Genomic DNA, 16,988 nt, shown 5'->3' with positions numbered 1-16,988 from the left:
TTAATTTCGCAACATTAGAAGGTTAAAATTTTAAAGTTGACACATACTTGTAAGTTTGAATAATGTTCCTGAATACACACTCGTAGAACACGTTGTGCTTCTGAGTTTATCTTTCTGTGAATTTTCCTTCAAGCCTACCATGAAGTGGAAGATTTACTTATCCTTTTCCCTTAATGTAATGATTGCTTATTAACTTCTGACCAAGACCACCCATCAGACAAGTGCATTAACGTTTGAGAGACTGAGAGTTGGATGTGGATGCATTACTTCCAGTAATAGGAATGTAGAGGACTAGGTTTGCAATACAGTATCTTTGTAGCTGGTAATTTTGCCTGATTTCTGTAAAAACTCTACCTGTATTTAGAGCTTGATAAATGAGTTGTTTATGAAAACTTCCTATTTCTTAATTTAAAGTCTCTATCAACTATATTTGTCTTCATCTAGTATTTTTACTGAACACATGAACACTACCATCTGTTCTCTACATATACCATCTAAATAAAATTTATTATGAACACATTGTATATTGTTAACAACTTGAATAAACTTTGGCATTTCTTTCCTATAGTTCATTTTTCCAGCATGCTTTAAAACATTGTAGCCATTGAACAAGGTTGTAATTAGCTGGAAAGAGGTCTCCCTATTTACGAACCATTGAAGCCAGATAGACTTCTGCCTGTCTACAGGTGTCGTCTTCACTGGCTGGATCATGTTTCTGCTGCAGTCAGCAGTGATGGTGTTCTACACTAGGAGATTTCTACCTGGATTGTCTACCTTGTCTGCCTGGAATTCCTGGATAAATCCGGGTTGTCTACATGGGTTTCTCCAAGGTTTTCGATACAGTTTCCCACAGACTCCTCCTAGAGAAACTGATGCGTTAAGGTATAGACAAGCAGTCTGGGGAGCTGGCTGACAGGCTGCACCCGGACAGTGGTGGTAAATACTTCCTTTTCAAACTGGCAACCTGTCACAAGTGGAGTCCCCCAGGGATCGATATTGGGCCCAACACTGTTCAGTATCTTCATAAGTGATCAGGATGATGGAATCAAGTGTACCCTGATTAAGTTTGCTGATGATACCAAACTGAGCAGGGAAGTGGACACTTCAGAAGGGAAAGTCACCCTGCAGGAAGACCTGGATAGGTTGGAAGAGTGGGCTAACAAGAACCTTATGAAGTTCCACAAGGACAAGGGTAAGGTCTTGCACCTGGGAAAATATAATGCAGGAGTGCAGCACAGACTGGGATCTACCCATCTAGGGAGCAGCTCTGTAGAAAGAGACCTGGAGGTTCTGATGGACAAGCAGCTCAATATGAGTGAACAGCTTGCTGCTGCAGCAAAGTAAGCCAATAAGATGCTGGGTTGCATTGACAAGGGCATCACCAGCAGAGATAAAGAAGTCATTATCTCACTCTACTCAGTGCTTGTCAGGCCACACCTGGAATACTGTGTTCAGTTTTGGGCCACGCTATACAAAAAAGATGTGGGCAGGCTGGAGAGCATCCAGAGAAAGGCCGCAAACATGATCAAAGGGCTAGGAAGCCTGTCGTGAGGAAAGGCTGAGAGAACTGGGTTTGTTCAGCCTCGAGGAAAGAAGGCTTGGGGGAGATCTTATCACCATGTTAAAATATTTAAAGAGTGGCTCTAAAGAAGGTGGAGACTCCCTTTTTACAAGGAGTCACATGGAAAAGACAAGGAGTAGTGGGTACAAGTTGTTCCTGGGGAGATTCCAACTGAACGTAAGGAAAATTTTTCACAATGAAAACAGTCAGCCATTGGAATAATCTCCCCAGGGAGGTGGTGGGTTCCCCAACATTGGACATTTTTAAGGTTCAGCTGGAAAGATTGCTGGGCCATCATGCCTAGACTGTGCTTTTGCCAAGAAGGGTTGGACCAGATGATCCTTGGGAGGTCCCCTCCAACCTGGTATTCTATGATTCTGTGATCCTTGTGCCTGTGGCGAGCTCCACGCTGCCACCTATTGTCTGTGCCCACTGCTAGAAACAGGTGAAGGATCCCATTAAAATGGAGCGGTCAAATCTCTGCCATGTGATCTTGAATGAAGCATTCAGTCTCCATAGACAATACTAATTTGTGAAAACTAGTTTTTAAAAAAAAAATCATTGCAGTGGTTGAAACAGTGTAAAAGCAAATGCGTGCTTTTTTATTGTATTATCCTTTGTTCTTCCTGCTGAGGTTCTTATATTAGTTTTTGCTACTTGTTCTTGGGTGTTCTAGTAATCATGATGTAATGTTTTCCAGTGTTGGAGTCTTGCAAAGGCCAGAATTTGGCACAGCAGTACAGAGGAACAGCTTGCATGTACGCTAATGCCCAGTAGGGTTAATTACTGTTGAGTGTGAAATGAAGAATTGACACTTTCTAAGCATGGTGGATAGTTTCTGTTCTCATTCACTGAAATATGGAGCTGGAGCAGCCCAGATAAAATCTGGACCAGCTGAGGTACTTCAGATTTAAAAATGCAGCTGGACTCTGAGTATATACTAATTAGTTGCAGAAATTTTATGTTTCAACACCTAATTCTTTCTTCTCCTGCAGAAAATGAGAGAAATTATGTAAAAATGGTTTGGATCTGATGCTTTCCTATCGGAGTAAACAAAAATTCAGCGCAGCTTAAAAAAGCTCTAGAAATAAAATATTGCACACAGAGAGACCTTCATCCTCTTTCTGTGAATTGCTGAGACAGCCATATTTTCTTGCCTGTCCTTGAAACAAAGTCTGCACCTCTTTTTCTGATTCAGACTTCATTAAAAGGCTCTTTCCTCTTGAAGCAAATACACAATATTCTCCTTTGTAACAATAGTTATTTCCAGCGAATGCGATTCAAAGAGTATTTCCCAACTCACAGATAAATTAATTTTAGTGATGCTTGACAGCAATTCCCTTTTTCCAGTAAAAGCAGTCTTACTGTAAATTGAGACTAGAGAGCTGAATTATTCATTTGAAAGATGTTACTAGAATGTCTTTAGGCTCTTCTGGGTAGTGACAGTCTTATACAGAAATGAAATGGCCTTGCTTTGCTGTAGATTTATTAGTACCAGTATTTTCCGCGTCTTCTCTTCTTTCAGAATTCTTTGTTTTTCTTAGTCTTCTGTGTTAGAGAAATCGTACTTGTTTTGTGGGCACTCAACGTGCTATTGATAAAGTCAACTTGGAGAAGATAATCCTCAGACAACAATTAAGTGCTCTTTGCCCATTTATTACAATGAGTAAACTGAGTCAGAGAGACTCTAATTTTCCTAAAGCCACATAGCAGGTTAGTGTTGTAATTAAGTCTGATTCAGCAGCCCATAGTAATCGATTTCCGTGGTGCCCCAGGCCCAAGAAGGCAATAATTCAGCCATGTTCAGTACGGAACTGAGAGCTGAGTCTAAGTCATGAGAAATTTCATGTGCCAGTGAGAGAGACTGAAAATGCCTTGCCCTCCTTTTAGCGTTTATCTTTATTAAATTTTTACAAGAACATTCAAAATAATCTGAGTAATTACAGAAGTGATGGGACTGTTTTACACAGTGTTCAACTGTGACAAAAACCTTCAGAAAAACAGATGCTGTGGTTTCTACTTTGCTTCTTGCTATGCTTAGCTGCAAAGGGTTTAATATTTCAGTGATACAGGGATGAAGAGTTCATATGAAACAGAAGTAACTGATGTTAGTGAAATATCTATGAGACAGGCAGTTCTTCAGAGACACAGGAAAAGTATCTGTGATCTTAGGAACATAAAAAATGACATCTTCCAGCTTTACTAGATTAATGTGGTAAACACACAGGATTCACAACACAGATGGACAAAACACAGGCAATGTTGCAGAAGGGTGGCAGCAGATTAGCGTTAATGCTGCATGGCTCACATCCGTGAAGTGCTGCGGACCACATGGTGCCAAAATAAAACCTGCATGAGCTTCCCTCGGCGCTTTCCCAATTCTTCCCTGAGACATGTGGGGGCTCGGGATTTCAAATGGAGAAGGACAGGCTGTTTGGCAAATGCAGCATGGATGAAGCAGAAACCTTCTCTGCCAGGTCTTGGGTGAGGTTTTCACATGCTGCCTGCACTGCTGTGTTGGGGGAGTGAACTCACAAAGAGGCAGGGGGCTGGCCAGGTCTTTCTGTTTTTCGTTGGAAACACTTCTCTTCTGATACAACCAGGGAAAAGGATGTCCCTCTTTCCTTCTATTTGCATGAATTTTAAAATGCAAAGCTCTCCTTCCCTCTCTCTGGGAATGCTGGGGCCTCAAGAAATACAGCTTTGTCACCCATTTCTGTAACAAAGCTCCTCCGTGGTGTTGGATGAAAGTATAATTACTGTGTGTCTCAGTTCTTCTCGCAGTACGATGGCAGTGTGTCCTACCTGACAAAATACTGAGGATTTCAGTAGTGTTTGGAGGACTGAACTGTATGACGTGTGAATGGGAAAGCCTAGCACTGTGAGTGGACAGACCAGATCAAATGAACTCTATAGAAAAGCTCACACTCGTAAGCTGGTTCTGTTTTTTTTAATGCCTTGATTAGGCTTAATTGAGGCTATACCAATTTCAAGATAAGCACTCCAGAGACAAATTCAGTTTGCTACTATTATTTACACAGTACTTAAAGCATGAATGGAGCTTGGGCAGTCACAGAACCAGCACAGTCCTTGTCCTCCTGACTTGTCACCTCCAGGCCAGGCACATTGCTGGAAATGGGCACACCAGGCAGGAGCTGAGCATGAACTTCTGATGAATGTAGGATGTAAGAGACAGAGGTGAGCAATGATGAACAAGGATTAGAAAGATGTGACCAGTTTATTCTTCGCTCAAGAACGAGATTTCCCAAACAGATACACAGCCATAGACAAACTGATCAAACCTATCCTGGTGTGGTTTTCCTCAGAGATCTGTTCCCTTATAATGCACAAAACCATGTAGTCTTGGTTCAGAGAGCAGCTACGTTCTTTTGAAGAAAATGTCAGGAACGTTTTCTGTGTTGAGAGCCAAATAAGCCTTTCAAACAACTTTGACCTAAGAACATGAGAAATGCCATAATGGGCCTGTAGGGCACTTACTGCGATGTTATGTCTCTTATGAGGACAGCAGCAAATCTTTACTGTTTGAGAAGAGCACACAAGCCTGGCCACCACTGCTCTCCAGTACTCCGAGCACCCACCATCATCAACTGTCTGCCTATTGCCTTGTGTAACTGGTGTGGATCTATTGTACATGAATTTGTCTAATGGCTTTTAAACTATCTGACTTCTCAACTTCCTGTGGCAAAAACATCCCAGAAGCTCATACTTTGGAAGAAGTATTTTCTTTTATCTGTATTAAACTCCTTTTGACAACATGGCCATCATAAAAAAATGAGACTATAGAAAGTATCTGACTGTCCCTGCTCCAGTGCATCACACCAGGTATGTAAAGTCTGAAAAGGGTCAGAAGGTGTTGCAAATTCAATGGAGAAAGGAATGACTTCTGACGAGTGTTGTCAGCAAGGAAAGTTGGCAGTGGTAAGGTAGTGTTCAATACTAATATACAAAAGTTACAGGTGTTACGAACTGATGTCATGAGCTGGCATCTGCCCTCTTTGTTTAGAGACTTAGAAATAGATATGCCATTGTTATTCCTGTAAAGTAGAACGTAAATACTGGTTTTTAAACCAAGGCAAAAAACCCAGCAACGTTGAGTGAATTAGTGTATTTCCTGAGATATTTTTCGCATCTTGATTGCTGTCATGTATCAGCTTTCCAGTAGATGAGCTGGCAGAAGGCCACTGCTAACAGGATCTTTGGTAGGAAGAGCAGAGAGGTCTCTTGAACTTCTTGTGGCTGCACAGATCCCTTGAGTATTGAGGGTTTCTGGTGTCTTTATTCCACCCTACTGTGTGAGTAACTGAAAAGCAAGACCAAACTCTTTGATGTATTTGCCAATTTTACAAATAGCTTGTTCTAATCAGCAGAGTGTAATGATCAGAGAAATATGTCTATGCCTTGAAGAGACAGTAAGAAGTCAGTTGGTAACAGTGGAGGTTGTTCAAGCTAGTGAAGTTTAGTTGGATGTGTATTTTAGGGCAATCTTTAAGAAGGGAACTGATTCAACATTGGTATCTCAGCATTCGGTGTGTTCTGTATAGAAATTCAAACTCAGCTCCCATGATACACATGGATATTCCCCTTTAGATTTTGACAATGTGTAGTAGTGAATATGATGTACCGTTGCAGTGTTTAACGGAGCGCTTGGTAAATGCAGTTGAATGAGTGCTGACTCTACATGGCCTTGTGCTGACTGTGTGTGGCCTTCTGCTTACCTTGGGTCGTGCTTAATTCTTTTCATTGTAACTGACATTAGAGATTAAAGTGTGTTAGAGTAGTGGTGAAACCATCCATTTCCTTAAACAGTCAAATGAAAGAGTTAACTGAAATCTTGAAACTGAAATGATACCAAGATACCCACCAGTCCCATTGGTCAGAACAGTTGCCCTGCCCAAATTCTCGCTTAACTGAGGAATATATCTGACCATCCATAAAGAGCATTAGGTGATCTGATGAGTCTGAGGACCACAGACCTCCTGTAAATGGTGTCGCACGTAATGAGGGAGCAAGAGACATTGATTCAGAGGACAGGAGTCTTACTAACCTTGTTTCTTTTGAATTTTCTCACATAGGGTCGAGACTGCAGTGTGCCCATTAATTCTTGCATTCAAAATCCATGTCAGAATGGAGGGACCTGCCACCTCACCGAGGCAAATAAGGATGGATTCAGGTAGTAACACAAAGTTCTTTAAAATGAGATGATAAAATTAAATATGTTTCTACTTTGCATTGATGAACTACAATGGCTACTTTATAAAAGATGCTGCATGTGACACTTCTATTTGCCATACAAAAAAAATCAATCCATTTTTACTGGTGGCATGGTGTTTCCTCTAAAACAGACCTCCTTATTTTCCCATAATGGAGTACACTCTTAAGAGCTATGTTGAGCGGTTTCCCTGATCTACATTGTGTTATCTGTGTGCTAATTTTCCTTGGGGCATTTCAAACTCACATATACCCTTTTTTGTATTTGTAAAGTAGGCATCTGCTGCTTGACAACCAGATGCAAAATGTTTTCGTACTGATGGATCTTACAGACAAACAGACTTTAAAGAAGCGATTAAAAAACATGGAGAGATTGCCACATCTTGAGCATTGTGCGTGAAAGAGAATGACCTTTACAGCTGGACATTACAGATTTCAGTTTTCCCATATGAGAAAGATGTAGCATAGGTGGAGATACTCCAGCAGAAGCCCAGAAATTTTTGTGAGGTAACTGGGAGATTTGTGCTGCTACGGGCACTACTTTACAATTAAGAAAATGCAAGTTTGAGGCTTTGGCCACTACTTGTCATTAAAGTTGATAGAATTTTTTCTTTAGAAAAGAGTTGCTGAAATTTTCATAGATTTAGTCCTCAGTATTTATACTATTTCTTGCACAAAATATGTACAAAAGTACACCATGCTGCTGTTTCATTTGCATATGTGAAAGCCTCACTTCTAAAAGCTTTTATACATTACTGAGGCTGTTGCTTTATCTTCTCATATATGTGTGTGTGTGTATATATATATATATATAGCTTCCTGTCAGTGACAGCTGGAGGGAGACGCTGAATTGCAAGGTTTATAAATGGTGTAAGCAGGGAGTCGAACCAGTACATTTTTTCAGTTTGATTCCAGTTTGGCTTCAGCTGTGATTAAGACTATTCCAACTGAGGTTAACTGTTTGTTAACTAAGTCAGCAAAGCCCTATCTTATTATGTCAGAAAACAGGATTTTTTTCAAAATAGAAAGGACTGGGTGAAAGTTTGGGTGACTGCCAGGACTTTAGGTGTAGTTAGCACTCCACTTCTGTTTCCCTACCAGTGGAGGGATGCCTTTTATATTTCAGCAAAACATTATGGTTTCTTTTTGACTCCCCAAATCCCTCCTGTGGGAATGAGGCACAGAAAAGCTTCTATTGTGTCCTGTGGGAGGGATGAGTGGGGAAGCAGAAAACGGAAGAAATGCCCCAAAGCTTCTTTCTGTCTCTGTGCCTGCCCAGCCTCAAGAATTTCCCCCTTACAGAGACAGATCCCGCACATGCTGGACACAGAAGGACACTGATAGTATTACAATGGAAAAGTCTATTAGAAAGTGAACAATGGAAAGTATTACAAAGGTTGATGGAGATGAAGGGATGCTGTCAGGGTCTGTTACATAGAGCAATATGGGAGAACAGAAGTAAAACACATGACCATGTGTTTATGAGGGGCAGTTTAGAGCTCAGCTTGAGCACCTGTGGCAAGGCCCTGAGCGGAGCAGAAGAGCACATCTCCTGGGTACAGATGCATCTGTAGGGTCATGCCAGAGCATGGTGGTGGCAGAGGATGAGGAGGCTCTGCAGATCATAGTACATGCAAATGGTCATGCAGCTTGACAGGACCCCCTAGATTTTTCTGAAACCACTACTCAACACTTCTGATCTGATACACCTCTTCTCAATTCAGATTTTAGCAGGCTCAGCAATTTTTGGAGTAAAAGTTCAGGTTCAGGTTCTGCTTGAGAGAAATAAAGATCTGATGGTCTTGGGTTTGGGTTCCCTTCTGGTCACCCTCATGTAATGCTGTTGAGATAGCTTTTCCCAGCTGGTACCAAAGCAAAATTGTACCATATTTGAACATCTGTTTATTGTCACTCAGTACTAATTTTTCAAAAATCTAGCTGACATTAAAAATGTACTAGTAAAACATTTTATAATATCCATACTACTGAAATGAAAGGCTTCAGCTTATGTTTTGGATTGGATTTTTCTTTAGCATTTCAGTTTTGTTCTATGGTAGAAAGTAAAAAGTTTTGAATGACCTGAAATGAAATCTACTTCTGAATTTTTCTCACGAAAAATTTTACAATTTCAGAGGCTTTGCTCAAAAACATAGTTTTTGAGACCCTTTACAAAACTGCAAGGGTGGTTTTGTTGTTTAACAACATTTGAGGCTTTTTAGGGAAGATTTTTGCTTGTATAGTTTTTTATATAGTTTCAGTTGATCTAATAAAAGACACATAAAACCATATCTTAACCAAATCTTGCTTCATAAAATTGAATGTTCAGCTTATGCATTGCTCTATTTTCTCTCCATGTTTTTATTTCTGTCAGTCCATAGCCCCAGCTGCTCTGGAGAACAGGAGCGTGGATTTAGCATGTCTTAGAGAAATGTGGTGTGGGGATTGAACAGTCAGCGAAGGGGAAGATAAAGAAACATTTTGATATTGAATTTGGTTGGTTTGGGTTCTTTTAGTGGGAGATCTCCTCTACAGTGGATGGCAGCAGCCAGTTACGTGCATATAAATTGTGTTCATCAAGATGGGAAAACGTTGCCTTAGATTATATGCTGTGAGGAGGTGGACGTCAAAAACATTTTCATGAGAAGCCTCCTTGGGTTTCTGTGTTGTGTGGCCTGTAAAAGAAATCATATCTTCTGTATATTCTCTTCCCTAGGGAAATATATTCATACACAAGCCCTGCTGCCAAACTTGTCAAATCTTTACTCTTGTAAAAAGGAAACTTAAGCCAAAGCTCTCTCCCTATGAAATGCCAAGCAGTTTAACTCTCAAGTTTCTGCCTTAGACAAGAAAAGTACCTTTTAAATAATGCTAAGGTGGTGATGTTCCCCAGGCAAAGACAGGAAATTCATAGTTATGACTGAGATTCCAGCCTGACTCGCCCGCTGTGCCTGATACCCACAAGGGCTCGCAGCAGCAGGGGGTTGAGCTGCTCAGATTTGTTGTAATAGCAGGTCCTGGTGGGGCAGCCGAAGGGCAAAGGTTCAGCTGGAGTTCTTCAGTCCTTCTTGGCATCTTTTATTCTTGCACTTTTTTGAATTCTGAGTAATTTTCACATTCTCTTTTTTTTAGTTAGGGACAACTTCTGTATTAAAGAATAGTTAAGCAGCGTTTTGTGGCTCAGGGGCTTAGAAACATTAAGTTCTTCCTCCCTTTGAATTGCTCATTCTAATCTAATCTAATCTATTATGTCTTTGACAAAAGGTTGCCCAAAAAGGTGCTTCTTGGGACTGATAAAATAAGATAGTCAATCAGACATGTCCTAGTCATTTAGCATGCCTGTAACTGAGACACTGACAAAGGAGGCAGAGCTGTCAGCTCTGCTTCAGTTAGCCACAGGCAACCAGCTGATCTTTGATAACCTACAGTGTTGGGAAATAAAGCCTCTGGATTATTTTAAATGTTCTCTATATAAAACCCCCTCCATTTTCCAGAGCATTTTCTTTAGCACTTTCCAGAAACTTTAAGTTCCCTCATAAATGCAAAATCCTGGAACTCATTAACTCCCTGGTGTTAATTCTACCTAGTTCAAGGAAAAACATTGCACTTCCAGGCTTACAGGCTACACCACTGGGATGTAGATATAAAAAGCTCCTTTACCAAGAAACTGTAATATTCCTGAAAGAATTTACTATCTCTATTTAAAAGCTGATTTTTTGAAACATGATACACTGTATGTATGCCTGTGTTAATGAACAGGTGCTAAACTGTTTCATTAGAGTTTGGAAAAAAATAAATAATTTTGAATATAGTAAATTTACAAAATTGTCAGTATACTTCAGCTCCAAAAGTTTACTCCAAAAATGTTGTCATTAAGTTCTAAGTTCCCTTGCGCTTTCATGAGAATAATGACAGTTTGGAGTTTTATTTAGTTTTTCATTTTTAAGAAAGCACAACACAACAGAAAATCCCTAAGCTGGAAAAATAAGGAGTTTGGACCTTTATGCAATCACAACATCTTAGAAAATATTTCTTTCCTGCATGGCTCCATTGTTTCCGAGTTCCAAATGGAATGCTATCTCATACTGCTATTCTATTTAGTCAGTACAAAGTTTTCATCATTGTCTCTGGAATTAATTTTCTCTCTCGGTCAGCTGGAACCTAAGTTTGATGACCTTCCAGTCACTCTGCAAACTTCTTTTCTTTTTCCTGAGCTTTTTCTGGGAAAATACATACCAACAGTCCCAAACTGCAACTCTTTCAACATATGGTTCAAGCCAGGTCTCAAATTTTATGTTTTATCTTTTAATTTTGGTCCTCAACCTTGGCACGTTTGAATGCAAATCAAAATAAAAAATCATAGATAAACAATAATGTAAAGACTCCCTATAATACATAGGTACCGGTAGCCAAACGTCATCAATTATGCTGACATATCCTTCAGTATGGAATGTGTCCTAATACTGAGCAATTGTGTGTTAACAATCCCATATGTATTGTTACTAATGGTAACTGCTGAGTCGAACCATTACTGTGATAGTATTTAATAATGTCATTTTTAATTGCATGCATCCAAGCTGTCTCAGTCCTTTTGTGGAAGGAAAATGGTGTTATATTCACATAAAAATAACTAGCACAAAGCTACTCTTGTTGCTTTTCTTTAAATGGAGAGAAAAATTTGTACTCCCAAACTGGGACCTTGGATGCCAAGTTGCAGCCTGGAGCATATTTTTATGGCTGAGTTATAAACCCCTGAAAATGGGGTTTTGTAATCGAAAAGAGAGACACGATGAATGTGCCACTGTATTTAATGAGATGTCTTTAACCCTCTCCCTGACATTGCCACAAAAGATGGGTACCAGCTCTTCTTTCTTATCTGCCTCCTGTGATCCTCCGGATCATTGCAGGGTCAGCAAGAGGACATATTTTATTAGCAATAATGAGCTTGAGACAGGAAAAGAAAATATATCTTATTGATTTATTGTGTCCTAAATTGGATTTATTTGAGCAGTTTGGTTTTGGTTATTCATGAAGGTTTTCTAACTCTTATGACCTGTGAATGGTCCCTGCAAAACCAAATGAAGATGATGGTTAGCATGTGATCTATATGCTTGTTCTGTACCCATCTAGAAGATCTGACTGTTGTGGTGACTCAAGACACATTCCCTACCTTTTTTTCTTCCTCTTTGCTATTCCCTTAGTTTCTGAGTTTGTCCATGTCATGAAGAATATAACCTTATTCTCAGGATCCAACCTAGGACCTACTGGAGGTGGATATAGAGCTTGGTACCATCCCTCCCTTGGGAGTCGCTGCACTCTGCTCAGCCTGTGGCACACAGCAGCAAGAGAAGCAAATGTCATGCTGAGAGCAACCAGCCCAAAAGTGCTGCAGTTTTCTTCACAGATTCTGAAGATCTCCTATTTGTCCAGGGCATTCCCCATCTCAACCTCATGACACCCACATAGCAGGATAACCACCCTGTGTCTGCTTTGTTCGTCTGACCTGAAAAAAAGTGCCCTGCAGCTGTGTCTGCATCGGAAATTCTCCTGGTTTCAGGAGGCAGTGGATGGCAATTAGTGTGACTGCTCTGGTGCTTTCTGTTTTTCATCCTCATCAATCAGTAGTGCTCTACATTTGTTCATTTCCTTTTCTGCCACCAGAACTTGCATGGGAAAGGAAATGAACAGCTGAGTGAGTGTGTAGTTTGGACTGGAACTCAAAACAACACAACTTCCCTTCCACACACACACTTTCTGTGACTGGTGAACAGCAATACTGGCACTTCAAGTGTTGCTGGCTTCTTAGAAGCCACTGAAATGACTGGAGCACTTAACACGTGTTTTTAGAGTCTCTTTTAGGAAACTGTGACCTCCACCTCTTCATCGCTTACAGCTAGTTTAAAATATAAAGGTTCTCTTAGCAACCATAACTTCTAGATCTAGAGACGAAACTGAGACTGAAAAAAATTGAAGTTGTTCTTCAACCACTTAGTTTCTTACACTCCCTCTAGGGACCATATATCACAGTCTTATGAGATAAAATATTTAGTGCAACTGTTTTTCAGTAGTGTCCACATTCTCACAGAACCATTCCTAGCTTCCTAGCTCTGCCATTGTTTGTGTTGTAGTTGAATTATCTAGACATCATCAGCTCTTCTACAAATAGATGTTGGAGGAGCTGTAGAAGTACTGAAACCTTACTGCACTTGTAGAAGCAATCATTCCCAAACATTTCTTGTTTGGACGAGTGACGAAGTGGTCATGAGAAGAAAATGCTCATGTCTGTAAACTCAATTCAAGCCATTGTTCTCCAAAGAGAGCAAGCTATCTAAAAGCTGCTGAGTTGCCCTATGATTGTGCAGTCCTCAGTAGGCAAGATGCCACATACTCACAATGTCACTAACAGAGAAGCCAAGGATTTGAATATTGTGATGAGTGTTTACCCTCATGCCCTGGAGTTGCGTGCTTCAATTCAGGCCCAGGGTTATCATCAAAGAAAGCAAAGGGAAGCACAACAGAGGCTGTCTCCTGCTGATGCTTTTATGTCTCATGTAGATAATTGCATGACCCCATGAACCATCAGACTGCATCCTTCACCAAACACATAGGGTTAAAGTGCTCTGTACTTCACAACAGCAATGAATTTGGCTCTAGCAACTCACTTTTATATGTTTTAATTTCAGTTTTATACCTCAAACCCCCTGCCCCTTCAGATCCATACTAACTTTTCTTATTTTTTTTCTTTCTCCAAAGCTGTTCTTGTGTCCTTGGGTATGAGGGGGAGAGATGTGAAATAAACCCAGATGATTGTGAAGATAATGACTGCGAGAATAACTCTACATGTGTGGATGGGATCAACAACTATGCCTGTCTCTGCCTACCTAATTACACAGGTAAGAAAGGGCCACACCAAAGAATAGCAGGAATCCATGAGCAGTGCCTGAAAGGAAGGGTCCAAATGCACATTTACTTTGTCCATGAGTGCATAATTAGTCAAGAATCTAGTCCCATTTTAAAGCAACCTTAGGTGTCAGAGAAATTTGGACTTCTGTACGCGCATTCTGCAAACATATTTCAGAAACATTCCCAGGACTGAGCTGAATCTGATATACATCTCTTCTGCATCTTGGAAAATAAAAATAGTTCCTGTTTAAATTATAGTAGGAAAATAGCTATTGAGGCATGGCTTTCACCTGAAATCTCAAGAGTTCTGCATTTATTAGATAAAATGAACCTGACAACGTGCTGTTTAAATTCATTGTCACTATTTCACAAGTGGAGAAGCAAAGGCTGTAAGAAACTGCAGGCTCAGTTGTAGTCGTCAGAGCGCACCCATGGCAGTTAGCCTAGCTCAGCAGATGTGCAGTCACCTGCTGAGTCCATGGTGACAGAAGTTGGTAACTGAGTTAGAAATGGGATTAGCATCTCCAGCACCCATCCTGTGTTTCAGATAAATTCCTTCCTAAACATTCTGCAAGAGCAGAAACCCTCCTAACTGGAATCCAAAAATGCTTTTTCTCAAGTCGTTACTGGAGCATACTGTTGACTCATTCAAACTGCATTAGCATGACCTTCCTGGCTCAGCATGGAGTGGTAAGGAAACACCTGCAATAGTTCCTACTTCCATCTTTTGAAATGGGTTTATTACCTTCTAAGCATGGAGAAGTAATGAAGGGCTTTTTGTACACTGGAATATATTACATGTCAGGGGATTTAATGAGGATCAAGCTTGAGCGGCTGAGTAAGGCAGGAGGAAAGCTTCTAGAATTTCCAGACTCTTAAAATACTTTTGTGGCTGATACAAAGGAGGTCCATGTAAATCTTTAGCTGAGAAAAGCCTTATGACTTGAATGTACATTTATTGGAGTTCTAAAATGATCTTTCTGCCAAAAACTGAAAAACTTCAGCTTAGCAGAGTAAAGAGTTTTGCTTATAGTATGTTGAGCCCATTGTGCTTACTTATGCACTATTTATGTGAGCTGTTCTTGGGTGGTTTCAAACAAAACTCTATACAAGGAGGCAGAGTCTTTACATTTACAAGAGGAAATATATTTGCCCAGCCAAGAAAAGACATATCTAGTAGGGAACTGAATCCAGTATATATGCAAATACTCTTTCCTTTCAGAGGCATATTGCAGATTATCTTGCTTTTTGCATACAAAAAAGGTAGGAAAAAACTAGATTGGGATTTCTTCTCAAATGCCGGTCTGGATAGGGGCCAGACAACTCAGATGATATGATACTTCAGAATCGGTTTTGAAATATTTTTAATCAACTTCTAGCTTTTTCTTTTTTTAACCTGCATATTGTCTGTGCTGTGCTTATGCTTATTAGCAGGAGTTTGTCTGGTACTAGACCCAAGTCTTGCAGTGTAGGATACACACAATTGTATATACCACACAATAAGCATTTGCTATCACAGTGCAGGCAATAGCTTTGACTGCAGTTGAAGCAAACTGAATTTTTGAAGAGAGCAGGAAATACTTCTGGAAAAGATAACATGAATCATAACCGGGAAAATGTTGCAAAAATAAGAGCGTTGCCTAAATTAGAAATCTGAAGGGTTACAATAGTTCATGTTGCTTAAAAATTGGAAGAGTTTAGTGAACTGTGATAAAAGAATTGCCTTAACCTGCTTTACCTCCATTTTGGGAAGAGGACATTTCATCAAACCTGATCAGTCACCTGGAAGGGCTCACTGCAGTGCAGCTGGCTGACCTGGAAGATCCCTCAGAGGTACACCTGGCCCTCTCGGAGCCAAAAGGCAGGGAACAGCATGGAATGGCTGGAAGAACTGAAGCCATCAGCCAAACAAAAGTTACATACAAGCCAAGCAAATCTGAGCCGTGGTTTTGAGGGTCCTCTAAGAGTTGAATCCAAACACAAGAAATTGGACATAATCTGAAATAGCTTGATTGAATGAACAGCAGCTAAGGAAATGCCATGGAAGCACACAAACAAGTCATGAAGAAGCACTTTGAAAGGATTTTTGTGCCTGACCTGAAAAGAGAGGGCTCTACTGACCAAAGAGTTTGACAGAAGTCTTCTGTCAAAGAAGGGCATCTCTGTGTATATTCTCTTTAAATAAACCTTTTTACACTGAAACAATATCTGAAGCTACTATGGCAGTACCTATAATAAAAAAAAAGGTGGGTGCAGATGACTTTAATATCATGCTGAATATGCCAAGAACATGAATGTTAACATTTCCGAGAGAAAACCATATATTTTTATCAATATAATTATACAAGAGTTGTTGGTTCTAGGTACAAACTGGATTTCTCAGCAGATGCTGTAGTTAAAACACAAGTTAATTTGAGAGTGGTCTATGTTACCTTGGAGATCAAACTAGATGTTTCTGTACTGATAATCTGTGAAGTATTGAGTAATATGCAGGCTGTTGGTTATAGATGCCCAGCTCAGCTATTGCAGATTCCTTCTTTTCTCAGCTGTAGAGGCAGGCAGGCTCTGGTAGTGCTGTGAAGTAGGTAGTCTGAATTCCTCATCACTCTTGCAATCTCGGGTGCCGTAATACCAGTGAGACTGCGATGATGTTACAGTAAACACTGCATGTACAAAACAAATGTATGTTGTAATACAAGGAGTGAGAAGATCCAAGAGCATGTATGTGTGGTGTTCTCTAAGAAATGTCTAGGATCCTCCTTAGTTTAGTTGACTAATGGTTAAATCCTAATAGTATATCTTATGTTCCTAAATGAAATGCAAATTAAAAATGCATGTGTTGGAAATGTTGACTGTTGACAGAGTTGCAGTATCCAGGGTTTGGTTTTTTCCATACCTTAGTATTTTCCTTCTTTATCTTCTGTCTGTCTAGTTTTACTTGTTATAGCCTTTTTAGGAAACAGTATCCCAAATAATGGTGCATAAATTTTGCTTTCATTTGGTTGCAATAACGAAAGCCAAAGATCTTTCTTCAATTAATAACTTTTTGCTGTGTTTTCCTTTAAAATTCTTTGACAGTCTTTTCCCCCAGTCAAAGTAGATGAAAAATGGCCAGTTTGTTAAGTGACTGATGAGGGAAGGAATTTCCCACACTCCAGCCCCATTTCACTTTCATTTAAAAGAAAAAAAAAACAACCCACACCAAAAAACAACCCACACTCACACAGTAACCTCCTTTCCAGTTCCTTTTCATCTAATGACTTTTAAAAAATGCACAAATAAAAATGGATTCTATGAA

At 40.0% G+C, this 16,988-nt stretch overlaps 1 protein-coding gene across 1 annotated transcript in view; it reads left to right on the top strand.

Moving 5' to 3' along the window:
* Nucleotides 1–16,988, top strand: part of SLIT3 (slit guidance ligand 3) — a 526,008-nt gene that overhangs the window by 460,251 nt on the left and 48,769 nt on the right. Inside the window, exons 27-28 of the mRNA XM_086621882.1 lie at nt 6,655–6,752; nt 13,541–13,680. Coding sequence (XP_086478008.1) covers nt 6,655–6,752; nt 13,541–13,680 — 238 coding nt within the window. The remainder of the gene's footprint in view (nt 1–6,654; nt 6,753–13,540; nt 13,681–16,988) is intronic.

This window comes from Tauraco erythrolophus, chromosome 16 (genome assembly GCF_009769465.1).
Source record: "Tauraco erythrolophus isolate bTauEry1 chromosome 16, bTauEry1.pri, whole genome shotgun sequence".
Taxonomy (NCBI): Eukaryota; Metazoa; Chordata; class Aves; order Musophagiformes; family Musophagidae; genus Tauraco; species Tauraco erythrolophus.
This window is presented reverse-complemented; position numbering and strand designations above follow the sequence as displayed.